The 27,876-nt window shown below is 35.8% G+C and overlaps 1 protein-coding gene across 2 annotated transcripts in view; it reads right to left on the bottom strand.

Moving 5' to 3' along the window:
* Positions 1-27,876, bottom strand: part of TDRD3 (tudor domain containing 3) — a 213,253-nt gene that overhangs the window by 76,466 nt on the left and 108,911 nt on the right. For both annotated transcript variants that reach the window (XM_036831839.1, XM_036831840.1), the window contains 4 exons: positions 24,020-24,161; positions 8,616-8,687; positions 6,154-6,303; positions 1,071-1,211 (listed from right to left, as the gene is read on the bottom strand). In XM_036831839.1, the coding sequence (XP_036687734.1) occupies positions 1,071-1,211; positions 6,154-6,303; positions 8,616-8,687; positions 24,020-24,161 (505 nt within the window). The remainder of the gene's footprint in view (positions 1-1,070; positions 1,212-6,153; positions 6,304-8,615; positions 8,688-24,019; positions 24,162-27,876) is intronic.

Below are 27,876 nucleotides of genomic sequence, written 5' to 3'. Positions count from 1 at the left end.
GTTTTCAACTTGCTGTATCCACTCAAACCTGAAAACTGACTTTTTTTTTAAAGAAAGAGATGGTCATGTATTCAAGGAAAAGATAGTCTGGCTCTGTTATAAATCTATTCTCCTTGGCTAGTGATTGATTTAGGAGTGGGCATGTGACCTAGTTCTAGTCAATGAACCATAGACGGAATTTACTGGAGATTTCCAAAATTATTTTTTTATCTGATAAAACAGACCCACACCCAGATAAATATCTCCTTTCCTCTTGCCTTTGAACTTTTTGCATGAAGATTTAACACACAGAGAATCCTGTAACCCAGAGAAGAAAACCAAGAAACTAGAGAGATGCTCACCAGAGCTCCAACACTGTTATACTGCTGAATTTACCAATCTTTGTAACCACCTATCTCCAAATTTCTTGTTATATGAGATGATGAAACCCCATTATTTAAGCTAGTCTTAGCACTCTACAGACAAAATCACCCAAAGTCATTTAACCTTTAAAGGCAGAGGAAAATGAATTCCTGTCAGTTCCCTTATATCTGAGGACACTGTAGCATACCAGAAATATCTCTGACTCCTCCCATTATCTCAAAAATCCAGGAATATTTTGCAATTGAGTCTATAATATACATTTACTATTTCAATATATTTTTCCCAAGGAACACAACAAAACAAAATCACTTTAGACAAAATTTGAGAAAAGATGTGGGGAAGGGTAGGGAACGGCCCATAACTGTATGATTCTGATGCATCATCTTTTAGAATATAATTTCCATTGAACGTTTTCTGTTTAACTTGATGACTTTTTATCAATCCATTCTAAAAGACATCATTCAGACATTAGAAAGTTAAGTAAAACGTAAATTTTACTTAAGTAAATTATTTTTCAACCAATCCAAATTTTCCATGGAATAACTGGAAATTATTAACTGGAATCCTTAATGAAAGCCTTCTTAGAGTTGTGACACCTATTTATAATATACTCAAAAAGCCAGTGGTGGTTCTGAGAAAGAATTAAAAAAACCAAGGCTATTAAAGAAAAAAAGACATAAACTTTGTGGTTGGTTCTTCAGCCTTACCAGTTCTCTATAGACACCTTCATGTTTTCCCTCTGATTTGTTTGACTTTTCTTTCTGTAAAATCTCCCTATTTCGGTTGCCAGCAGCACTCATGCTGAGATTACTTCTAGCACCACCACCACCTCCTCCAAATGTCTTGGTCTTCAGATAACAGAAAGATAAAAGAAATGTAAATAAATAACATTTTAAAAAGCTCTAAAGACTAAGCTATGACTAAAAACTGAAGTAGTTAAGTTTCTTAATTATGCTTTACAGGAAACAAATGAAATGTTAACTAATTCTTTCTAAATATCTACTAGTCATAATCTCACAAGTCCAGGTGAGGCAATAAAAAAATTACATGATTATAATCTTTAAATTTCCAAGGCAAATCATCAGAATAAACTTAAGTAGACAACAATATAAAAGAAAAGAAAATAGTACAAGTATTATGGAGATTAGGTGTCAAAAATTATTCTAGGGTAAAATACTTGACTGATATCATGAGACCTGAGTTACAAATCCAGCTACATGGCAAGGCTTTCTTTAGCAAGGCACCAAACCTATCTAGGAATCTGTTACATTATGTTCATGATCCAGTAGTAGGATTCTAGAATCTAAGAAAGTAGACAAATAATAAAAATTTTAACATGGGATTAAAACTCTCATTACTAATTTATTATTTACATTAATTACCAAATATGCTCTATCTTACCAACTATGTATAAAAGCTTTAAAGTCCATATTTCTTATTTTGTCTGACTTATTTGAATAATTATATGTGTAATCAAATTTGAATTTGATCTCATTTTTGTTTTGTCAAAACTACAGTGGAAAGACTAGAACATAAAAAACATCGGTTTGGAAAGATACAAATTCATGATTGAAAAGCATTCCGCAGTTGTTATTTGTACAATATTAAATTAAATATCTGGTTATATAATATCTTTATAGTTTTCTAATAGAGCTAATAAAAGCAGAAGCCAAGACTTGATTTTTATTAGATATAATTATCAATATTTTTTAATGTATCTTAAAATGATTACAATAAGAAAACTTGCTAGATATACATTTATATAAGACAGGGAAATTATTTTGAATCAGATGAAAATGTAAAGAAATAGAACCTGAAAAATAGAAAAATGATGTGAGATAAGCATCAATGGACAACATATTAAATATCTCTATTAGGTAGTTGATACACCACAATATTTAAGTTTAATTCAAATCAAAATTAAAACTACATCTTCAAAGACCAAAGACCCATTACTGGATTCATTCAATTTTTGGTTTCTGCAATCCCAGCAAAAAAAGAAAAAAATAGCTTTGGAATGTCTTGATAGTCATTGCTTACATAACCACAAGGAAAAATGTGAGTTTATATTAATGTGATACAAAGTTTATTAGATTGGGAGACAATGTAGTACAGGTAAGAATACAGGCTTAAGAGCTACAGAAGGCTGGGACTAAATCTGTACTGAGCCACTTCCTAGTTCCTGCCCTCAGGCAAGTCACTTAACTTCTACCCTCCATGAACCTCGGGTTTCTCATCTTTAAAACAGGGATGAGAGAATTCCCTGGTGGTACAGTGGTTAGGACTCCACACTTCCACTGCAGGGGGCAGGGGTTCAATCCCTGGTCAGGGAACTAAGATCCCACAAGCCGCATGGCACGGCCCAAAAACACCTACCTCACTGGGATGTTGTGAGGATTAAATGACATCATCAACATGAAGTGATGAATTCAATAACTGGCACATGGTAAACACTCATAACAGATGGCAATATTACTGTTTTGCTTAATATATTAGAACATAGTTACCTGAAAAGTCTGGAGCCTGACCTGTTCCAAATTAAATATATTTCTGGAATTTAAATTACATAACTCCAAAAGTGCTTTTTATTTTGGTGCCAGTGAAATAGTACCATCTTCTGGAGGCATTTCCTTATTATTTTCTTTCCATTTTATGGATTAAGGAATAGGATAAATAGCATTTTCAGAATTGCTTTTCACTACTTTAGAACAGTTGTTACCCACTAAACATACAAATATCTAGAAACATCACAACTTAAACATTACCCATAAGGTAACTGATGTTGTCCTGTTGGGTAACAGGACACCATCCCGTCCATATTATGTGAATTAGGCATCTGTGACATCATCACGACCATAAACCCCAAGTGCGCCTTAATGCTGTCTTGCAATCTTACTACATTTTCTTAGCCTATTCACCCTCCCAATCTTCTTTAGCATGGCACCAAACCTATCTAGGAATCTGTTACATTATATTCATGATCCAGTAATAGGATTCTAGAATCTAAGAAAGTAGACAAATAATACAAATAATACAAATAATAAAAACCACTATTTTACATGTTCTCCTCACTCCTCAAATCTCAAACATCTTCTCCCTCATTGTGCCCGTTTGACCATGCTTACTTCCTCACTGAAAAAATGGAAATAATCACTAAAGAACTTACATAGATTTTTACCACATCAACCCACCCACGATATCTGCACACTTATACTTTATCTTACCACCATCTATATGAATGATAAAGGAATGTGGAGAGAATGAATGACTCCTCTAACTCTACATTAATTCTCAGGCCACATCTTACATGACTTTTCAACAGTCTTTGATAAATTCAATACATCATCCTCCATGAAATAATTTCTGTATTCTCTTGTTTTGATCCTATCTTACTGGTCACACCTTGGCTGGTTCAACTTCTTTCATTCAACTGGTAAGGTTGAAATGCTACAGGGTTCATTCCTTCTCCTTTTCTCTTCCCTTCAGCTCTCATTCCCTTGGTGATCTCATTTGACCTCATGATTTTAAATATAATCCATACGCCTACCACTTTCAAATGCATACATCCAATCCAAAGCTCACCTTTCAGCTACACTCTTCTCTGTATCACTGCCTATTAAACATTACACCACATGGATGCCTAAGAGGTACCTCAGTATTAATATACTAATTATATTAATAACACCCTGTTCCACCTCGGTCTTCTCCAGTACAAAGTAAGCAACTCTAACCTGTCAATTTTTCAGGCCAAAACCCTTGAAGTCATTCATGACACCTCTTTTTCTCTCAAGCTCCATCTTTAATCTCTCAGAAACTCTGATGGCTGTATTTTCAAAATACCAGAATCTGAACACTTTGCACCACCTACACAGCTGCCATTGCTACAAAAAACTTTTCTCCCCCTGGATTACTTCAGTAATTTCCTAACTTGTCTGATTCCCATCTTCCAGAAAATAGACATCAAACAAGATTTTGGAAAGAAAGTCTGTCTGAGAAAAATGTAAATCAAAAGAACAACTTTCCTATAATCATTAAGAAATTGATATACTCCCAATATCCTTTTCTGAAACTCCATAATTTTAACAGCTTTTTGGGAAAGAAGAAATGCATTTTATGTAAACTGTGCAAAATGAATTAATTTCAGAAATATTAAAAATAATTTTTAAGTGTCTTAGAATAGAGAAAACATTGAGGAATAGCAATAGTCACATTTACTGAAGGCTTTTAGCAAAGGACTATTGTAACTGAGGCAGTGAGACTATAATTAGGGGCTCTCAGCTTCTCGGCATTATTCCAACTCTATTTCTTAGTTAGGATATGGCTGTGATCTTATGCTTACTATGCCTGACTTCTACCCTATTTACCATTAACTTAGCTTAGCTTGTTGAATGAAGAAAGCTGTTGATGTATATCAAGACTGAAGATTAGTTATTCTGTAGGCCTCATACTTGTTCCTTATTCTCCAGGAACAGGTAATCAAAGATTTATGACTTAATGTTCCAACCACAAGCGAGACTTGCTAGCTACTTGGAATCGTGTGATCAAGAAAAACATCTCTGAAAATAGAAGACAGCACCCTCCCCATGAGCACGTAGCCCTTTCCTCTTTCCCCTATATAATCTCCAAGCAAAACCTGGCGAGTTGGGAGTTGGTTTTTTGGAACATGCATCTACCTTCTCCCAGGATTGCCAACTTCCTCAATAAAGCTATCTTTCCTTTAACCCAACACTCTCAGCATTGGATTCTTGAGTGACAAGCTGCCAAACTGGAGTTCAGTAACCATATCATGATCTGTGCCATGTAGTGTTCTAAATGTTTTAAAGATTAGCAATTTTAATTCTCACAGTTTCATAGATAAAGAAAATATGGTACAAAACTTAAGTAACCTATCCAAGATTGTCAGCAGGATATGTTTCCTGTCTGCCTGATTCCAGAATTTGTGCTCTTGTCCCCTACATAAACATGACAGAAAGACAATGCAGGAAGAACTACCAAAATTCAAGAAGTCTCCTACTTAAAATTTGAATTTAAATAGGAAAACAGTTGTTAGCTAAGATTTATTACTGGTTCTGAATAAAGAAACCTATTTCAATACCACTGGTTAAGAAAAGTCTATCTAAGCAACCAATTCATGAACTAAAATTTCTTGTCAAAATCTAAAAATTAATAAATAACTAGAGAAAAAACTTATTTCAAATAAGCAAGCAATTAAAAATAATGAAAAGAAAACCTTTTGGCTAGCAGTAGTAAATGATAAAGGAGGGTATGTATAAATGCACATATAATCCAAAGATAAAAATTATTTTTTACTATACATTAGATTTAAGAATGAAAACTGACAAAAATGTTAATCCTGAGCCATTGATTTACCTTCTAATGTTTACCTGAATTCCTCAAAAATTTCTATTATAGGGGAAAATTATCCTCAAAAAGTATCATCTATCCCAACTAATAATGGGATACCCTCTGCCATTAAAAAAAAAAAAAAAAAGTTGTGTTCACTTGTATACTGTTAAGAAGAAAAGAAAGTGGGAGAAAAGAAGGGTGGTTTGCTAGCAAAGGTAACTTAATGGAATTGTTAAGGAGATTGGAAAAGGAATGTTTATGAGTAAATGTGTAACCATAAGACTCCAAAAGGCACCAGGGCATTTTCTACTGATGTAATATGGAAAAAGAATGTCAAAAGTTTGTTCAATTACTTTATGTGAAAAGACAATAATGATTGTGAGTAATCTAAATAGAACATAATGGCAAGGAATAAGAGAAATTCATAATGATTTAGTTTCTTACTTCTTTGCTCTTTGCAACTTCTGCAATAGCAGCAGTTCTTTGCTTTTCAAATTCATCATTATCATTTGGAGGTTTGACAGGCAATGTAACTTGTAATGTCTTTCTTCGATCAAGTTCTCTGCTATCCACTTGGACATGAGATACACACTTCTGGTAATAATAAATAAAAATAAATTGTTTCAGTAGTTCCAAAAGAGATTCAAGTTTTTCATAAGAAAGTAATGCCTTCAAAAGAAATATTTGTATCACAACAGCTAAGAGCCCATAAAAATACAATTATTTCCCATAGATTTAAACATAAAGGTAGAAAACTAATTGAAGTAACTTTTAAGTAATTGTAACTGGTAAATGAAAGCTACACTAAATGTAGGCAGTCTAAAACAGGGCACATTTTGGGTTGGCCAAAAAGTTCGTTCGGGATTTTCTGTAACATCTTACGAACGAACATGTTGGCCAACCCAATATTTAAAATATACATCAAACCAAAAGATCTAAGTTTCATTTTAGGATAATGACTTAAAATAATTTTAAATTTCAAACAGTCTAGACTATTGCACAAGAAGTAAATTCAGTTTTTTATTAAGCACTTGATTTCCACATTATGCCACAATATCCATGAGGGTTTATAGTTATTTTAACATATAGAAAGGTGTCTCTCAACTTACAAGCCAAAAGCTAAAAACATACTCCCTCCCCCTAATCAGGCTGCAAAGTTTTAGGTTTTTAGTCTCTTAAGACAAATTAAGAAAGCCATCATTGTCTAAAAATAAGTCCTGAATTCTGTTCTCTCTTCTAATTCTAGCAGCAAAAATCCTATAAAATGAACCTTTTTCAACTTGATAATTTTAAAGAGGAATAAAAATATGCTCTCAAATAAATGTGTTAGACAAATATACAGATTTTTGATTTTTAATAATATAAATATAAAATAGCTGATTCTAACACACAGCCAAGCATATTCTGTCTTTAGCCCATGTTCAAGGCTAAGATGCTGAATAACAGATTTTCACAATGGACTTCATAAACAAATAATATTATTTAAGCTATAACTTTTAATATACTTCCTAATACAAAAAAAGCTATAAACACACTTCAAATTCTTGAAAATAATTAAATCTTAAGTCTCTGTGAGCAATTTTTGAAAGAAATATTATCACCAAAATGTTTAAGGGGAAAGAAAATTCTTACAAACACAGCATTTATTATTTTCAAATATAAATTATTAAAATGTTTACACTCTGTTTTCATTCTTGGGGTTTTTCACTGATAGAAATAAGAATATCATCAGCATAGATCATGCCTCCTTTTATCTTGACTGTCCCATGTTCCAAAGCACAATAAAAAATGACATATGTTTTAAATACTTTCAAAATAGCCACGATGCAAGAATGCCTTATGTAATTTTGAGTAGACCCTCCAAAAAGGGTTTTGAAGAGGATGCCAGTCAACTGATTCTACCCACTTATTTTCTGATCAACTAGGTACCTGTTTTTCATACCAAAATTTTTTTAATTGTTATTGAGATGTAGGTCTCTGTTTCCTAGCTGTTGTGTCCCCAACTCATCTTCACTTTGAGCCAGCACTCTTGAAGGAAAATACAGCACAAATGCAAGGCAGATTACCAAGAGCTAAATTTTAGTGGCATCATGTTGCAAATAGCAAGCAGCCACAGGGATTATTCTCAGATTCTTCAGGTATAAAGCAGGGACAAGCTGGAGGAGATTGTTTTAAAGGCAATTTGATGCTTAGCACAACCAGGAAGACACAAGATATTGGTCAGCTGAGGAGCTACCTCAAGGTAACATTTTGCAGCAAGGGGGTTGAAAGTTAGGAAACAGAAGGAAAACCTTTAGCTTATGTGAGAGAAGAATCAGGGCTGCTGCAGTTGAAAACGAAAATACCAACTGGAAATAAAATTAAGTACCTGACTGAGATGGGCATTTGGATCAAGGCAGAACAATAGAATCTCGGAAGGGACCGCTGGGACAGCAGGCTCTCCTAAAGTGCAGTGATGCCCTTCCCTGCCTCATGTTCTCACTCTTTTGTCTCTTGTCAATCTTTCTGTTGATGCTTTTATTTTTTCTCCCTCTTTTGTTTTTAATGAACAAAGTGAGAAATTATAGCATATTTTTGTCTTCTTACTTTTGCATTTCTCTCTCTCTCTCAAAAAAAATGCCCCCACCACCATCTGATATTAATTAATTTTAAGGTGCATTTCAGGTGTGTCTCTTAACTGTTTCAATCTTTGGGTTAACAGCTTTTGAGAAAAGAATCTACACAAAAACTTAATTACAATAACTAGAAAAAAACCACAATTATTGATTTCCTGTAGTTAATATATTTCCATATAACTCCTATGACCTCTGAGTGAACAGTTCAGCACAAAACTAAACACAGCTTGAATACAAATGAAAAACACTTTTTGCTGATTAAAATTCATCTGCCATAATGAAAGTCATTACCTGTCCAAAAGGCACAAAAGGAGGTGGTCCACCTTCGGTTCCAATATTGCTTCTATTGTGTTTTGACAAGCTCTGTGAGAAAAGTGAGTTGTAAAACAGATTTTTTACATTAAAAATATATTTAACAATACTTATAATGTACCAGGAATCTACTCATTTTAGTAGATTCTTATAGGAAATAGAAAAAAAGCCTTCTATTATTAATTTCAGACTATATAAAATATCTTACTCCTAACTTCAATAACTAGGCAAAGGCTCTCCCCTTACTTCCCCTTTCCAAAACCCAAACTGACATACGATTGTCAGAAGTATTTGCCAAGTTGCTCCCATAAGAAGAAAACACAGTTAAAACCTCTCAACAAAGATGATAAACTTTGGTAGCAAGAATTTCATTTTAATTAATTTCATTTTAATGCATAGTAAAACTATAATCTGACAGAAAAATATTATCTGGAAATCATCTTCAAAATGAAATTTTTAGACATAAAAATCTATTAGCAAACAACGTATTTGTGATACTGTTATATAATAAGAAATATATATTTGGTCTTTGTCCTCAGTTCCTGGAACAGAGACCCTAAAACACTTGAAATTTCCTGAATCACAGGGGTAAGGAGCACATTTTGTTCTTCATAATAAGCGCCTTTGAGCATCCTGAGTTTATATTAATGAGGTGACTATTAATGGGCCCCTAGCAAGCTCCAGGGTGAGGACTGGTTGCCAGAAAAACCAACCATGCGATTAGAGGGCTAGAGATTGAGTCAATCACCAATGGCCAGTGATTAAATCAAGCGGGCCTATGTAATGAACCTCCATTAAAACCCCATAAACGATGGGGTTCAGGGAGCTTCCAGGCTGGTGAATACATCCATGTGCCAGAAGGGTGGTGCACACCAAACTCCACAGGGACAGAAGCTCCTGTGTCCAGGACGCTTCCCGATCTTGCCCTATTAACCTCTTCATCTGGCTATTTATCTTTTATAACATCATTTATAATAAACCAGTAATGGCAAGTAAAGTGTTTCCCTAAGTTCTGTGAGTCATTATAGCAAATTATCAAATCTGAGCAGGGGATCTTGAGAACCCCTAATTTATAGCCAAGTTGGACAGAAGAGTGGATAACGTCAGAACCTACTACTTTCAATTGGCACCTGAAGTGAGGGGCAGTCTTCTGAGACTGAGTTCTTAACCTATGGGGTCTGTACTAACTCCAGGTAGTTAGTGTCAGAACTGAATTAAATTTTAGGACATCCACCTGGTATCCAAGTGGAGAGAACTGGAGAATTGCTTGATGTGGAAAAGAAAACTCCACACTTGGTGTCAGAAGTGCTGTTAACTAGAAACAGTTCATAGGAATACTGATAAAAGTGATTTCTAACTGTTTAAAGAGATCAGACTGTTATAGTTTATAATATGGAGGTTAATTTCAATTACAGTAAAATTTTCTTAATAAAAGTCTTGTTTTGCAAATCAATTTATACTTCAAAGAAGTATTCAACAGATTGCTCTTTAATAAAAAAAAAAGCTTCCAAACGCTACTAATTTTAGTTTTCTTTTTTCCCTATCATATTTATGATTAGAGAGATAACAATATATTATGGAAATGAAAAAAATAACTTCCTAGCAAAAGCAATTTCTCACATTATAAAGTCCTTCAAAAATGCCATAAGGAGGAGGAGCTTCAAGATGGCAGAAGAGTAAGATGGGGAGATCACCTTCCTCCCCACAAATACATCAGAAATACATCTACATGTGGAACAATTCCTACAGAACACCTACTGAACACTGGCAGAAGAACTCAGACCTCCCAAAAGGCAAGAAACTCACCACGTACCTGAGTAGAGCAAAAGAAAAAAGAAAACACAGAGACAAAAGAATAGGGATGGGACCTGCACCAGTGGGAGGGAGCTGTGAAGGCAGAAAGGTCTCCACACACTAGGAAGGCCCTTCGCAGGCGGAGACGGGGGACGGCGGGGAAGCCTCGGAGCCGCAGGGGAGAGCGCAGCCACAGGGGTGCAGAGGGCAAAGGGGAGAGATTCCCGCACAGAGGATCGGTGCCGACCAGCACTCACCAGCCCGAGAGGCTTGTCTGCTCACCCGCCGGGGCGGGCGGGGGCTGGGAGCTGCGGCTCCGGCTTCAGTCAGGTCCCAGGGAGAGGACTGGGATTGGCTGCGTGAACATAGCCTGAAGGGGGCTGGTGCGCCACAGCTGCCAAGGAGTGTGTCCGGGAGGGGGTCTAGAGCTGCCAAAGAGGCAAGAACTTTTTCTTGCCTCTCTGTTGTGCGGTGCGCGAGGAGAGGGGATTAAGAGTGCTGCCTGAACGAGCTCCAGAGACGGGCGTGAGCCGCGGCTATCAGCGCAGACCCCAAAGATGGGCATGAGACACTTAAGGCTGCTGCTGCAGCCACCAAGAAGCCTGTGTGCAAGCACAGGTCACTATCCACACCTCCCCTCCCAGGAGCCTGTGCAGCCCGCCACTGCCAGGGTCCCAAGATCCAGGAACGGCTTCGCCAGGAGAATGCATGGAGCGCCTCAGGCTTGGTGCAATGTCACGCCGGTCTCTGCCGCGGCAGGCTCCCCCCGCATCCGTACCCCTCCCGCCCACTGGCCTGAGTGAGCCAGAGCCCCAGAAAAGCTGCTCCTTTAACCCCGTCCTGTGTGAGCAGGGAACAGATGCCCTCAGGCGACCTACATGCAGAGGCGGGTCCAAATCCAAAGCTGAACCCCAGGAGCTGTGCGAACAAAGAAGAGAAAGGGAAATCTCTCCCAGCACCCTCAGGAGCAGTGGATTAAATCTCCACAATCAACCTGATGTACCCTGCATCTGTGGAATACCTGAATAGACAACGAATCATCCCAAATTGAGACGGTGGACTTTGGGAGCGATGATAAATATATATATTTTTTCCTTTTTCTCTTTTTGTGAGTGTATGTTTATGCATCTGTGGTGATTTTGTCTGTATAGCTTTGCTTTTACCATTTGTCCTAGGGTTCTGTCTGTCCTTTTTTTTGTTTGTTTTTTTAGTATAGTTTTTAGTGCTTGTTAACATTAGTGGATTTTTTTATTGGTTTGGCGGCTCTCCTCTTTCTTTCTCTCTTTTTTTAAATTACTTTTTAAATTTTAATAATAATTTTTATTTTAATAACTGTATTTTATTTTATTTATTTATTTATTTTTCTTTCTTTTTTTCTTTTTTTCTCCCTTTTATTCTGAGCTGTGTAGATGACAGGGTCTTCATGCTCCAGCCGGGCATCAGGCCTGTGCCTCTGAGGTGGGAGAGCCGAGTTCAGGACATTGGTCCACCAGAGAACTCCCAGCTCCATGTAATGTCAAATGGCGAGACAGTCATACAGAGTGAAGTAAGTCAGAAAGAGAAAAACAAATACTGTATGCTAACACATATATATGGAATCTAAAAAAAAAGAAAATGGTCAGAAGAACCTAGGGGCAAGATGGGAATAAAGATGCAGACCTACTAGAGAACGGACTTCAGGATACGGGGGGGGGGGGAAGGGTAAGCTGGGAGAAAGTGAGAGAGTGGCATGGACATACATACACTACCAAACGTAAAATAGATAGCTAGTGGGAAGCAGCCACATAGCACAGGGAGATCAGCTCGGTGCTTTGTGACCACTTAGAGGGGTGGGATAGGGAGGGTAGGAGGGAGGGAGATGCAAGAGGGAAGAGATATGGGGACATATGTATATGTATAACTGATTCACTTTGTTATAAAGCAGAAACTGACACACCATTGTATAGCAATTATACTCTAACAAAGATGTTAAAAAATAAATAAATAAATAAATATAATCAAAGGGTAGAATAGATATGAACCAGCTAAGGGTGAAAAATAATGTCAAAATAAGTAAAAAAAAAAAAAACACCAAAAAGTGAAAGGAAGGAGAGAATGGTATACAAAGTGGTTGTACATTGGATTTACATGTGTACTGAGTTACCTGAAAGAAGGTCTAAGAAAGCAGGGTTGATGAAGTATATCTAACCAGGATTAAAATGGAGCTGCCAAAACTCAGCTGACCTTAGAGGATGGGGGAAATTATCTCACTTCCTAGGCCTTTGTCTTGTCAATTAATCAAACACATTACCAGATTAATTGATTAAAATCTCTATTATTAAAATGAAACTCAATCCAGAAATCAACTTTGTTAAGTAAAAACTGATGATTAAAGGAAGAAAAAAGATCTGGGGGCAATCAGAGAGTCTAGAATTGCTGAGGATCTGAGATCCATAAACAGAATTTCAGCCATACTGATATCAAGGTGAGGGAGTGGCCCTCTTCACTAAGACCAGAGGTAAACCCTCTGAATATTTAACAATGAACTCTCTGTATAGGAATGTATCTGTGTATAGGTATGTGAGTACATGATTAATTCATCCACTGGATATTGGATTTCTTTGAGCAGTTATACTTCATAATAAACCTAAAATCAAAAATTTAAAAAAAGCTATCTCCCCATCCTATGATCTGTAATAAACTACAGACTTTTATAACAACAACAACAAAAAAAAAACCAAACGGCAAAAATCTCCCAGAGATCTCCATCACAATGCCAAGAACCGGCTCCACTCAATGACCAGCAAGCTACGGTGCTGGACACCCTATGCGAAACAACTAGCAAGACAGGAACACAACGCCACCCATTAGCAAAGAGGCCGCCTAAAATCATAATAAGGTCACAGACACCCCAAAACACACCACCGGACGTGGTCCTGCCCACCAGAAAGACAAGATACAGCCTCATCCACCAGAACACAGGCACTAGTCCCCTCCACCAGGAAACCTACACAACCCACTGAACCAACCTAAGCCACTGGGGACAGACAGAGAAAGCAACGGGAACTACGAAACTGCAGCCTGCAAAAAGGAGACCCCAAACACAGTAAGTTAAGCAAAATTAGAAGACAAAGAAACACACAGCAGTTGAAGAAGCAAGGTAAAAACCCACCAGACCTAAAAAATGAGGAGGAAACAGGCAGTCTATCTGAAAAAGAATTCAGAGTAATGATAGTAAAGATGATCCAAAATCTTGGAAATAGAATGGAGAAAACACAAGAAACATTTAACAAGGACCTGGAAGAACTAAATAGCAAACAAACAGTGATGAACAACATAATAAATGAAATTAAAAATTCCCTAGAAGAGATCAATACCAGAATAACAGGCACAAGAACGGATAAGTGACCTGGAAGATAAAATAGTGGAAATAACTACTGCAGAGCAGAATAAAGAAAAAAGAATGAAAAGAATTGAGGACAGTTTCAGAGACCTCTGGGACAATATTAAAGGCACCAACATGCGAATTATAATGGTCCCAGAAGAAGAAGAGAAAAACAAAGGGACTGAGAAAATATTTGAAGAGATTATAGTTGAAAACATCCCTAATATGGGAAAGGAAATAGTTAATCAAGTCCAGGAAGCACAGAGAGTCCCATACAGGATAAATCCAATGAGAAACACACCAAGACTCATATTAATCAAACTATCAAAAATTAAATACAAAGAAAAAAATATTAAAAGCAGCAAGGGAAAAACAACAAATAACATACAAGGGAATCCCCTTAAGGGTAACAGTTGATCTTTCAGCAGAAACTCTGCAAGCCAGAAGGGAGACGCAGGATATATTTAAAGTGATGAAAGGGAAAAACCTACCACCAAGATCACTCTACGCAGCAGGGATCTCATTCAGATTTGATGGAGAATTTAAAACCTTTACAGACAAGCAAAAGCTAAGAGAATTCAACACCACCAAACCAGCTTTACACCAAAGGCTAAAGGAACTTCTCTAGGCAGAAAACACAAGAGAAGGAAAAGACCTACAATAACAAACCCAAAACAATGAAGAAAATGGTAATAGGAACATGCATATGGATAATTACCTTAAATGTAAATGGATTAAATGTTCCAACCAAAAGACACAGACTGTCTGAATGGATACAAAAACAAGATCCATATATATGCTGTCTACAAGAGACCCACTTCAGACCTAGAGACACATACAGACTGAAAGTGAGGGATGGAAAAAGATATTCCATGCAAATGGAAATCAAAAGAAAGCTGGAGTAGTAATTCTCATATCAGACAAAATAGACTTTAAACTAAAGACTATTACAAGAGACAAAGACAGACACTACATAATGATCAAGGGATCAATCCAAAAAGAAGATATAACAACTGTAAATATCTATGCACCCAACGTAGGAGCACCTCAATACATAAGACAAACACTAACAGCCATAAAAGGGGAAATTGACAGTAACACAATCATAGTAAGGGACTTTAACACCCCACTTTCACCAATGGACAGATCATCCAAAATGAAAATAAATACAGAAACACAAGCTTTATATGATACATTGAACAAGATGGACTTAATAAATATTTATAGGACATTCCATCCAAAAACAACAGTATACACTTTCTTCTCAAGGGCTCATGGAACATTCTCCAGGATAGATTGTGTGTTGGGTCACAAATCAAGCCTTGGTAAATATAAGAAAACTGAAATTGTATCAAGTATCTTTTCCGACCACAACACTATGAGACTAGATATCAATTACAGGAAAAAAATCTGTAAAAAATACAAACACATGGAGGCTAAACAGTACACTGCTAAATAACCAAGAGATCACTGAAGAAATCAAAGAGGAAATAAAAAAATACCTATAAACAAATGACAATGAAAACACGATGACCCAAAACCTATGGGATGCAGCAAAAGCAGTTCTAAGAGGGAAATTTATAGCAATACAATCCTAGGGTACGAAACAAGAAACATATCAAATAAACAACCTAACATTTCACCTAACGCAATTAGAGAAAGAAGAACCAAAAAATCCCAAAGTTAGCAGAATGAAAGAAATCATAAAGATCAGATCAGAAGTAAGTGAAAAAGAAATGAAGGAAACAATAGCAAAGATCAATAAAACTAAAAGCTGGTTCTTTGAGAAGATAAACAAAATTGATAAACCATTAGCCAGACTCATCAAGAGAAAAAGGGAGAAGACTCAAATCAATAGAATTAGAAATGAAAAAGGAGAAGTAACAACAGACACTGCAGAACACAAAGGATCATGAGAGATTATTACAAGCAACTATATGCCAATAAAACGGACAACCTGGAAGAAATAGACAAATTCTTCAAAAAGCACAACCTTCCAAGACAGAACCAGGAAGAAATAGAAAAAATAAACAGACCAATCACAAGCACTGAAATGGAAACTGTGATTAAAAATCTTCCAACAAACAAAAGCCCAGGACCAGATGGCTTCACAGGCGAATTCTATCAAATATTTAGAGAAGAGCTAACACCTATCCTTCTCAAACTCTTCCAAAATATAGCAGAGGGGGGAAAACTCCCAAACTCATTCTATGAGGCCACCATCACCCTGATACCAAAACCAGACAAAGATGTCACAAAGAAAGAAAACTACAGGCCAATATCACTGATGAACCACAGATGCAAAAATCCTCAACAAAATACTAGCAAACAGAATCCAACAGCACATTACAAGGATCATACACCATGATCAAGTGGGGTTTATTCCAGGAATGCAAGAATTCTTCAACATACACAAATCAGTCAATGTGATACACCATATTAACAAACTGAAGAAGAAAAACCATATGATCATCTCAACAGATGCAGAAAAAGCTTTCAACAAAATTCAACACCCATTTATGATAAAAACCCTCCAGAAAGTAGGCATAGAGGGAACTTACCTCAACATAATAAAGGCCATATATGACAAACCCACAGCCAACAGCATCCTCAATGGTGAAAAACTGAAACCATTTCCACTAAGATCAGGAACAAGACAAGGTTGCCCACTCTCACCACTATTATTCAACATTGTTTTGGAAGTTTTAGCCACAGCAATCAGAGAAGAAAAAGAAATAAAAGGAATCCACATCAGAAAAGAAGAAGTAAAGCTGTCACTGTTTGCAGATGACATGATACTATACATAGAGCATCCTAAAGACACCATCAGAAAACTACTAGAGCTAATCAATGAATTTGGCAAAGTAGCAGGATACAAAGTTAATGCACAGAAATTTCTTGCATTCCTATACACTAATGATGAAAAATCTGAAAGTGAAAATAAGAAAACACTCCCATTTACCACTGCAACAAAAAGAATAAAATACCTAGGAGTAAACCTACCTAAGGAGACAAAAGACCTGTATGAAGAAAACTGTAAGATACTGATGAAAGAAATTAAATATGATAGAAATAGATGGGGAGATATACCATGTTCTTGGATTGGAGGAATCAACATTGTGAAAATGACTCTACTACCCAAAGCAATCTACAGATTCAATGCAATCCCTATCAAACTACCACTGGCGTTTTTCACAGAACTAGGACAAGAAATTTCACTATTTGTAAGGAAACACAAAAGACCCCAAAGAGCCAAAGTAATGTGAGAAAGGAAAATGGCAATGGAGGAATCAGGCTCCCTGACTTCAGACTATACTACAAAGCTGCAGTAATCAAGACAGTATGGTACTGGCACAAAAACAGAAATATACATCAATGGAACAGGATAGAAAGCCCAGAGATAAACCCATGCACATATGGTCACCTTATCTTTGAAAAAGGAGGCAAGCATATACAGTGGAGAAAAGACAGCCTCTTCAATAAGTGGTGCTGGGAAAACTGGACAGCTACATGTAAAAGTATGAAATTAGAACACTCCCTGACACCATACACAAAAATAAACTCAAAATGGATTAAAGACCTAAGTGTAAGGCCAGACACTATCAAACTCTTAGAGGAAAACAGAGGCAGAACACTCTATGATATAAATCACAGCAAGATCCTTTTTGACCCAACTCCTAGAGAAATGGAAATAAAAACACAAATAAACAAATGGGACCTAATGAAACTTCAAAGCTTTTGCACAGCAAAGGAAACCATAAACAAGACCAAAAGGCAACCCTCAGAATGGGAGAAAATATTTGCAAATGAAGCAACTGACAAAGGATTAATCTCCAAGATTTACAAGCAGCTCATGCAGCTCAATAACAAAAAAACAAACAACCCAATCCAAAAATGGGCAGGAGACCTAAATAGACATTTCTCCAAAGAAGATATACAGATTGCCAACAAACACATGAAACAATGCTCAACATCATTAATCATTAGAGAAATGCAAATCAAAACTACAATGAGATATCATCTCACACCGGTCAGAATGGCCATCATCAAAATATCTAGAAACAATAAATGCTGGAGAGGGTGTGGAGAAAAATGAATCCTCTTGCACTGTTGGTGAGAATGTAAATTGATACAGCCACTATGGAGAACAGTATGGAGGTTCCTTAAAAAACTAAAAACAGAACTACCATACGACCCAGCAATCCCACTACTGGGCATATACCCCCTGAGGAAAGCATAATTGAAAAAGAGTCATGTACCACAATGTTCATTGCAGCTCTATTTAAAATAGCCAGGACATGGAAGCAACCTAACTGTCCATCAACAGATGAATGGAGAAAGAAGATGTGGCACATATATACAATGGAATATTACTCAGCCATAAAAAGAAACAAAATTGAGTTATTTGTTGAGTTATAGTGAGGTGGATGGACCTAGAGTCTGTCATACAGAGTGAAGTAAGTCAGAAAGAGAAAAACAAACACCATATGCTAACACATATATATGGAATGTAAAGAAAAAAAATGGTCAAGAAGAACCTAGGGGCAGGATGGGAATAAAGATGCAGACCTACTAGAGAATGGACTTGAGGACACGGGAGGGGGAAGGGTAACCTGGGACAAAGTGAGAGTGTGTCATGGACATATATACACTACCAAATGTAAAATAGATAGCTAGTGGGAAGCAGCCGCATAGCCCAGGGAGATCAGCTCGGTGCTTTGTGACCACCTAGAGGGGTAGGATAGGGAGGGTGGGAGGGAGGGAGACTCAAGAGGGAAGAGATATGGGGATGTACGTATACGTATAGCTGATTCCCTTTGTTATAAAGCAGAAACTAACACACCATTGTAAAGCAATTATACTCCAATAAAGATGTTAAAAAAAAAATGCCATAAGGAATGTTTTCACCCATCTATTCTTCATATCTGTTTTGTCTTTGAGGTGTTAACATGTATCTGTTAAGCACTGGTTGTCACTTAATACATCTTCTCAACTCTAAAGTTTTTTGTGCATTTTTAATGATTATCATTATAGAAAATGTTACGTTTAAAATATTTTAAATGGTGAAAAATAAGTTAAAAAATTACCATATGTACCTTATACATACTCTAGAGTCCCTGCATTATAAAAAGAATACTATGTATTTTATATAAGTTATATAAAAAAACTAAGACTAAAGACAACAATAATATTCAGTTAATTAATCAAAGAACAATTTAAACTGTATATGAATATCATATTTCTTGATAAGCTGTATTTAAGATGTTAACCTATTTTAACAAAAAACAGCAAATGCATAAACTTATCTAGGGGTCTTTTCCCCAGTTTTAATTTAGATAAAAGAAAAAGACCATTCAAAGGGCAATAAATCATTTCAGTTTATGCCATGACTTCCTTAAAAGCTCACATAAGCTGCCAATAATACCATCTCTCAATACACAGTATATAATTAAAAGCATATTACAGGATTTCTACTTCCCATCCTATGACTGTGTAAGAGACAAGACTTAATCTCCCTCTACAACTAGCAATCTGGACAACATGTAGGAAACAACTGTTTTAAGACATAGGGCAAGAAGTAGCACAGGACTGTAATCCCAAAGAGAAAGAGAAAAAAACAAGAGGTGAACTCTGCCTTTCTGCTTGGAGGCATAATGCAGACAGAGAGCACAGAGAGCTGAGTTGAGAAAATGTCTCATAGCTCAAGCCAGGCTGAAATAACTGGAAGCTGTGGGGCAGAGTTTTGAAAAAGAGAGCCCTGTACAGAAAAGAAGCTCCAGAAACCTGTATAGGAATTCCCTTAAGTCACTGCTGAGAACTAGGCTAAGCAAAAAACAACTGCAAGTTATAAGCTTCCATTTATACTAGAATAAAAAAGAATAAAATACTTAGGGATAAAATTACACAAAGAAGAAGATCTATACAATGAAAACAACAAAAGATTCCTAAAAGAAATTAGACACCAATAAATGAAAAGACATCACATGGTCATGAGTTGGAAGATTTAATACTGTTAAGATGGCAATACTACTCAAACAGGTCTAGAGATTCAATGCAATTCCTATCAAAATCCTAAGAATGCTTTTTGCAGAAACAGAAAAATCTATACTAAAATTCATATGGGATCTCAAGGGACCCTGAATAGTCAAAATAATCCTGAAAAAAGCTCATACTTCTTGATTACAAAACTTACTGCAAAGTTACAGTAGTCAAAACAGTACTGGCATTAAGACAGACTAATAGAATAAAGAAATAAACCCTTGCATGTACGGTTAAATGATTTTTGATGAGGGAGATAAGGTCATTCAATAGGGGAAGGAGATTCTCTTCAACAAATGGTGCTGGGAAAACTGGATATCCACATGCAAAAGTCTTACACCATATACAAAACTTAATTCAAAATGGATCAAAGACCTAAATTTAAGAGTCAAAGAGCTAAACCCATAAAACTTCCACAAGAAAACATAGAGAAAAAGCTTCATGACATTGGGATTTCGCAGTTTCTTGGATATGACACCAAAAACATAGGCAACAAAAGAAAAAACCAGGTAAAACTGAACTTCAATAAAATTTAAAATGCTTTTGCATCAAAGGACACTACCAACAGAGTGAAAAGGCAACCAATGGAATGTGAAAAATATTTGCATATCATATATCAGATAAGGAATTGATATCCAGAATAAATCAAAAACTCACACAACAACAACAACAACAACAACAACAACAAAATTAAAAATAGACAAAAGGACTTAAATACACATTTCTCCAAAGAAGATATACAAACAGCCAGTAAACATATGAAAAGATGCTAAACATCACTACGCACTAGGGAAATGCAAATCAAAACCACAATGATATTCCACTTCACACTTATTAGGATGGTTATTATCCAAAAAACATGAAATAACAAGGGTTGGCAGGGATGTCAAGAAATTGGATCACTTAAGCATTGCAGATGGGAACATAAAATGGTGCAGCTGCTGTGGAAAACAATATAGCAGTTACTCAAAATATTAAACAGAATTACTATGCAATCCAGCAATCCTACTTCTGAGTATAAACTCAAAAGAACTGAAAGCAGGAACTCAAGCAGATATTTGTACACCCATGTTCATAACACCTTTATTCACAATAGCCAAAAGGTGGAAACAACCCTAATGTCCATTAGTGGATGAATGCACAAAATGTGGCATTCACATACAACGGAATGCTATTCAGCTTTAAAAAGTTAGGAAATTCTGACACATGCTATAATATGGATGAACCTTGAAGACATTATGCTAAGTGAAATAAGCCAGACACAAAAGGACGAATACTATATGACTATACTATTATGAGGTAGCTGGAGCACAAGGTGGCCAGAGATTGGGAGGGGCGGATGGGAAGTTATTGTTTAATTGGTACAGAGTTTCAGTTTGAGAAGATAAAAAATTCTGGAGAGAGCTGGTTGTGTAACAATAAGAATGTACTTAATGCCACTTAATTTTACACTTAAAAATGATTAAATTGTTAAACTTTGTTATGGATACTTTATAATTTTTAAAAACAGAAAAAATTACAAAAAAATTATCTGTCATAGGAGGTGAGGGAGGGAGCACTAAAATGTTATAGAACTACATTACTTTACAAATTATATCTGCTACAGAACTCTCCAAAACCTATCTTTATCATACTTTGAGGTTTGAGTTTTTCTTTTCGTCACCTGTCTATAACCAACTTGCTACAACTACAACACCTACACATGCTTTAAATACTATCCAATGTTCTCTTCCCCCTCTATTTATTTTGCAAGAATGCCTAGGACCCCATTACTTCCAAAATTTACTCTATGGTTTATTATTTCTATGTGTACATTTGATTTCTATGTGTTTCACCTGCCAGATGCTCAAGTAATTTGAACTCTCCATGATTTCTACAACACTATGGTTACCAAAATCAAAAAAACTATAAAACCAAAGAGAACTATTATCATATTAAGATGTTTGTAAACTCTTTTTCATGTAAATTTTTACTGGCCCCTAACAAGAAATACTAGCATGGCTTTCAGGAAACAAAGTGCAAAAATATATAATAAAACATTACAAGAATAACTGTCAAACTACTACTGATCCATGCATGTGTTTGTGTGTGTGTATGTGTGTGTGCTGGAGGTGAGGAAGTTCCTAGGAATGTCTGACTGACTTTACAATTAGTAAGGTAGTTCTGGCTGGGTTGTAAAAATTATGTATAATATGTTGGTCTGACTTGACAACATCTTAACACACTTTTAAAAGTCTCTAATGATAATGAAAATACAATATATCAACTTGTGAAAGGAAAAGATCACATGAAATGGGTGGGATTTCTCCAGGAAATTCAAAGTTCATAAACTTGGCTATTTATATAAAACTATTAAACCATCTCTGATTTACTTGTTTGTGTAACATTTTCAATCAAACAATGCAGTTATGGAATATTATCTTATATTTCATAGTATCTTATATAGTATATAATAGTATCTTATATTTCACAGCAGCCCAAAGTGTAGCACATTAGTATCATAAGGAATGAGTACTAAGGAATAAAAAATGTGCCTAAATTTCCTTATCTATTTACATCCCAAACAGAGGCACTTTCAAACTTAGAAGATAAAAAAGAGTAATTTATCTTAAAATACCAAAAGCTTGAAATATTGCTAGGCCCCTTGGCTCACTTTAGACAACAGACAAGATCTGAGAGTGGCACAAAGACATGAATTCTAACTCAAAGAGTAATTAGCTCTATGTGCTTCTAATTCATTTATTTCACTATTATTTGTTATGATGTTTATTACATATAAGACTCAGGGCCACCACTTTGGAGATACAGGAAGGCTCAGATCCATCACCTATTAGTGGTCTAATCATAAAATAAGTTTAACGGTTCTTAAAGCCTATTTTCTGATCCATATGGACATAACACTCTCTTACAAGACTGCTAGGTGAATTACATGATATACAGATACAGGAGCCCAGCTCAAGACCTACACACTGTTCAACAAATATTTGTAGAATTGAATAAAGATAACACAAACAAGAATTCTGACCTCAAAAAGCTTACAATCAAAGGAGATAAGAAATAAATATAATTTTAGTGCTAGATAAAAAGTAATATACTTCTTAATACAATGAATAAAGTATTCAAGAATTCAATAAAGGAGCAATTATTTCATTTTGTGAAAAAAACGAGCACTTGTTTTGAGTCTAAAACCATGGGGATGAGAGAGAAACTAAGATGAATGTCTTAAAAGTGGGAAAATTTTTTTTCTTTTTCAAAAGTGCAACTGAGGAAAGCTTAGAGAATCAAAGAAAGAGTAGGTAGTTCCATTTAGCTAAAACAAAACCTATGTGAAAAAATTAAGAAAGTTGAAAAGGTAAGCTGGAACTAGTGCTAAATTATAAATGACCTGAATCCCAGATTAAGGTATGTGAAATAAAAGCAGGGTGTAGCATGGCCTGAATTATGTTAAAGATAATCTGCCAGAAGTACAATAAGTTAGAAGATGGAGAAAGGATATATGGTGGAACCAGTTAAAAGGCTACTGCAAGTAGTCCAGGCCAGAGACTTAAACTACAATAATGGCAATGGAACCTGACAGCAAGGGATTGACAAGATATCTGACTGCAGAGGATCAGTAAAACTGGTGGCTAGAAGCAAAGTAGAAGGACAATTACTAGATAACCTAGATGACGAGGAGGATGAAGATACTCTTAACATAAATGGTGAAAGCATCAACTAATGTGACTAGGAAGACAAATGCAACAAGAACCCTTTCATTATAGTGAAATTCTAATTTGCTTTCACTTGTATCTGTGTGTGTGTGTGTGTGTGTAGATAAGACAAATACACATACATTATTCATATATATGCATAAACACTTGTTTTCTGAAGAAAGAATTATATACAGATACATTACACATATCTTATAACTGGTATCTTGGCAGTTTTGAAAACTCGTCAGTAAAGAATGGCCTTTAAAATATGTAATAAAATGTAACAAATACTGAAAATGACATCTGTTTTAGAAGAACAATATGCTTACACAAAGGTAGATAGTTTCTGTAAAGATCACTGTGTTCCATTCTATTCAACTCTGGCATAAAGAACTAATTTTACTATCCATTATAGGAAGATCCCTTAAAACAGAGAATACAATAAAAAGAGTGTAGTGGTTTAAAAGTTCAAACCATTCTTAGTTTACACTTACTCTCTGTAACTCCCATTTCTCAATAAGGTGTTCTACTTCACCGCCAAGAACTGTGGTGTTAGAATCATTCAAGAGCAGGAATCCATTTTTTATGTCCACAACGCCTGAAAGCTTAACTTTAGTTCCAGGTGGTGTGTTCAGGCTAAAGCAAAGGGAAAAAAAGAGTTAAAACACATTTAAGCTCCTTCCCCAAACTGGAATTCAGTCTTATACTGTGACCTGGTAAAATTCTTCAAAATGCACGAATGTGAAAACTATTTTTCAGGTGACTGGCTATATAGCGTGAATAGGTCATCAGGGAGGAAGTCAGAAGACCAGGTATAAGACTGTCATTTTCTACCTTAATTTTTTTCTACATGTAAAAAAAATATGGATAAGGACTTCCCCCTCGGTGGTCCAGTGGGTAAGACTCGGTGCTCCCAATGCAGGGGGCCCAGGTGTGATCCCTGGTCGGGGAACTAGATCCCGTATGCATGCCGGAACTAAGGATCCTGCATGCTGCAATGAAGATCCCGCGTGCTGCAACTAGGCCCAGAGCAGCCAAAATAAATAAATAAATAAAAAATAAGTAAGTCAGTAAACAAACAAACAAATAAATAAAAAATATCTGGATAATAAAAATCACAGCTCACAAACTTATGGTAAAGATAAATAGAATAAAAGATATGAAAGTACTTTCTCAACCATGCCATGTTGTATAAATGTAAGATTTGCCCTTTTTGTCCGCTTCTGAGCTTTGTGCATTATTGCAAAGATATACTATGTTATAAAATTAAATTTCAATACAGAAGAGATATCAAACCAGTAATAATCTTAGACATTTAACACCTATATGAGTTACTGTAATCCACACGAAACAATGCTCTTTTTGGTTAACTATCCAGTTAAAGATCAAATGAGAGTTATTTGCTCTAAAGCATACTGACTTCAAAAGTATTTTTTCATAATAGGTTAACATTATCAGATGTGGGGCAAACATTATAACACCATGACCCTTTTTACAAAAACCAGAGAAAAGATGTTTACCCTCCTATCAATCTTTTAATAAAGGAAACAGTGGAAGAAATCCATTTCATCACATTGGTTTATTCTAAAGTAAAAGCACATATACCAAGCCCCACTGCACCTCTTCACACATTCAGCAAGGGGTAAAGAACTCCAAATAGGAATAAAGATAGTCATAAAACACTTAGGATAAATTAGAAAATCATGCTGAAAGACTTCACATTGTCACATTTTTAAAAGCTCATAAAATTCACCATGTGCTGATAAGTGCAATAGCAAATCAATGAAAGCACTGGTATCTCTGGTCTATTTTTAAGAAAGATGGTTGATAAAATAGTTATTAACAAGAAGAAATAGAATATGCCTATTTTTAAGGTTTCAAAGAGCCCATATGGAGTAAGACATTATCTGGTAAAAATTATTCTGAGGACTCCAAGCTTAATCATTCTTAGTCATCCTATGTAACTTAGAAAACAAATGGTCATGGACAGCCTTGCCTAACCTAACTCTTAAGTAGAGAGCTGTGTGGTGGTAAATGTAGGAAACTTACTACAATATCTATCAAACTTCAAGATCAACAACAACTGAATACACTTACACTAAGTGAAGTTTTTCCCAATTCCAGGTAATCAGCAGATACAGATTTTCTAACTCTATAGTCATCATTTAGGGATAAATAAAAAAACTAAGCACCAAGGGTACCAGGCTGCTATACTCTTTACCTCTAAAGAAATTATTAATGAATTACATCATTTATATAAGACCAATATGTGTTCTTTAAAACCATTTTCGCCAATAATTTCTAACACATTAGTAAATCGGAAATGAAATGAAAATGTAAAAAACACAAATTAGCAACATAAGAAACTACAAAAGACCTTAAAAAATAGCAAGCAAATTACAGGGGCATTTAAATTGTGATTTTTAAAACTAAAAGCTAATCTGAAAGCAGATAATGAGCTAATTTTTTATGTAAAATAACTGTACCTTCCCCAAACTCTTTCTCTAACAGGTTAAGAAGGAAAACATGGTGAATTACTTGAAGTTGGACATACAATTTCATTAAGATAATTGATAGAGAGTTCTATTCACAAAATTAAATTATAGTTCTATTCCCACAAAAGAATAAATAGGTGCTAAAATTTTAATATAGTTTTTATTACATCACCTTCAGGGCCATAACTAACTCTTACTCAGAGAGCATACTGTGGTTTAATTAATACTTTATTCGCACTCCAAAGTTCCTTTATTCTCTCTTCATTGAAATTAAAAAAAAAAAAAAAACAGAACAAAAACAAAAATACAGTGAGAAGTGGGGCTGGAGGTAGGATAGATGAATGGAAAGAAGCACCCCAGAGAAATGCAATGTCCAGTGGAGAAAACACATTCTACACCAGTTCCTGGTTTATCCTCTCTAGTGAGTTCTTCTACCTTCCTTCTAAGATAACCAATAACCAAACTTATTTTGAAAATGGTCTCCCAAATTGTTCATATGTGAGAACAATTCTGTAAGCTGTTGTTTTTACAGCACCAAAAGTAGACATGCTACTTCAATGATGAGTGAATGAGAAAGTAGCAACATTTTTTTTTTCAACAGTCAAACTGTAATAAATTCAACAAAAGAAAACAGCGTAAGGGACCCTCCTCTCTGGGTTGATCCTATGTTTTCATTTACCTCAGAGAAATATACAGCAGTAAAATGAGAGAATGAGCCATTACATGGCAAGTCTTTCTTCTCAGGCATCTGTGAACTCCCTTGGAGGGGATCTGATTAAATTTGTCAAAGGAGGAAAGGCTGCGTTTCCTTTTATGGAAGTTTCTCCATAAAAGTAGGACTCTTCCTACTCTTCAAAAAAAAGACAACATGGGCTTCCCTGGTGGTGCAGTGGTTAAGAATCTGCCTGCTAATGCAGGGGACACGGGTTCAAGCCCTGGTCTGGGAAGATCCCACATGCCACGGAGCAACTAGGCCCGTGAGCCACAACTACTGAGCCTGCGCGTCTGGAGCCTGTGCTCCGCAACAAGAGAGGTCATGATAGTGAGAGGCCCGCGCACAGCGATGAAGAGTGGCCCCCACTTGCCGCAACTAGAGAAAGCCCTAGCACAGAAACGAAGACCCAACATAGCAATCAATTAATCAATCAATCAATAAATCTTTAAAAAAAAAAACAAAAAAAAAACAGAAAAAAGACAACATAATCACAAAGTCAATATACCCCCCTTTGTATATGAAAATCAACATTTTAGACGAATAAATATATCTTCTAAGGAAGAAGCCTCCCTCACTAAAGGCAGACACTAGTTGAAGGAAAAAAAAAAAGAAATCATTGAACATGGCATACAAGGCCTCAACCTACCATATCTCCTCCCACATACTACAATGCCAATCACCTATGCTCCTCCAAGTGTAACTTTTCACTCATCTGCTATCAGGGTACCATGTCTTTGCATGTGCTATTCCCCCCTCATCTCTCTCAAAACACCTATTCATATTTTAAGTCCCATTCCTGACTCCCCCAGGTAAAGGTAATTTTCTGAACTTCTATTCATTTCAGTTGATATATTTATTATAATCTGTATGCTGTGTGCTTACCTTGTCATATAAGCTACTTGGAGACAAAATCTAAATTCTTTTTAAATACCTTTGTCCTTCCAGCACCGGATAAAGAGGCTGGAATAAATTCTTGGGCAGGAGAGAAGCAAGGTCTAGGCATTTACACTAAATGAAAAAGCTCAAAGGACCCTGAGCAGCAAACACAGCATATAAAATGACTAAGAAAAGGGGGGCGGGGTTTGCAAATGTCCAATGAAAATTCCCATCTCAGAAAACAGAGTTTAAACTGATCTAATGG

The sequence above is a fragment of the Balaenoptera musculus genome, chromosome 18 (genome assembly GCF_009873245.2).
Source record: "Balaenoptera musculus isolate JJ_BM4_2016_0621 chromosome 18, mBalMus1.pri.v3, whole genome shotgun sequence".
Classification (NCBI taxonomy): domain Eukaryota; kingdom Metazoa; phylum Chordata; class Mammalia; order Artiodactyla; family Balaenopteridae; genus Balaenoptera; species Balaenoptera musculus.
This window is presented reverse-complemented; position numbering and strand designations above follow the sequence as displayed.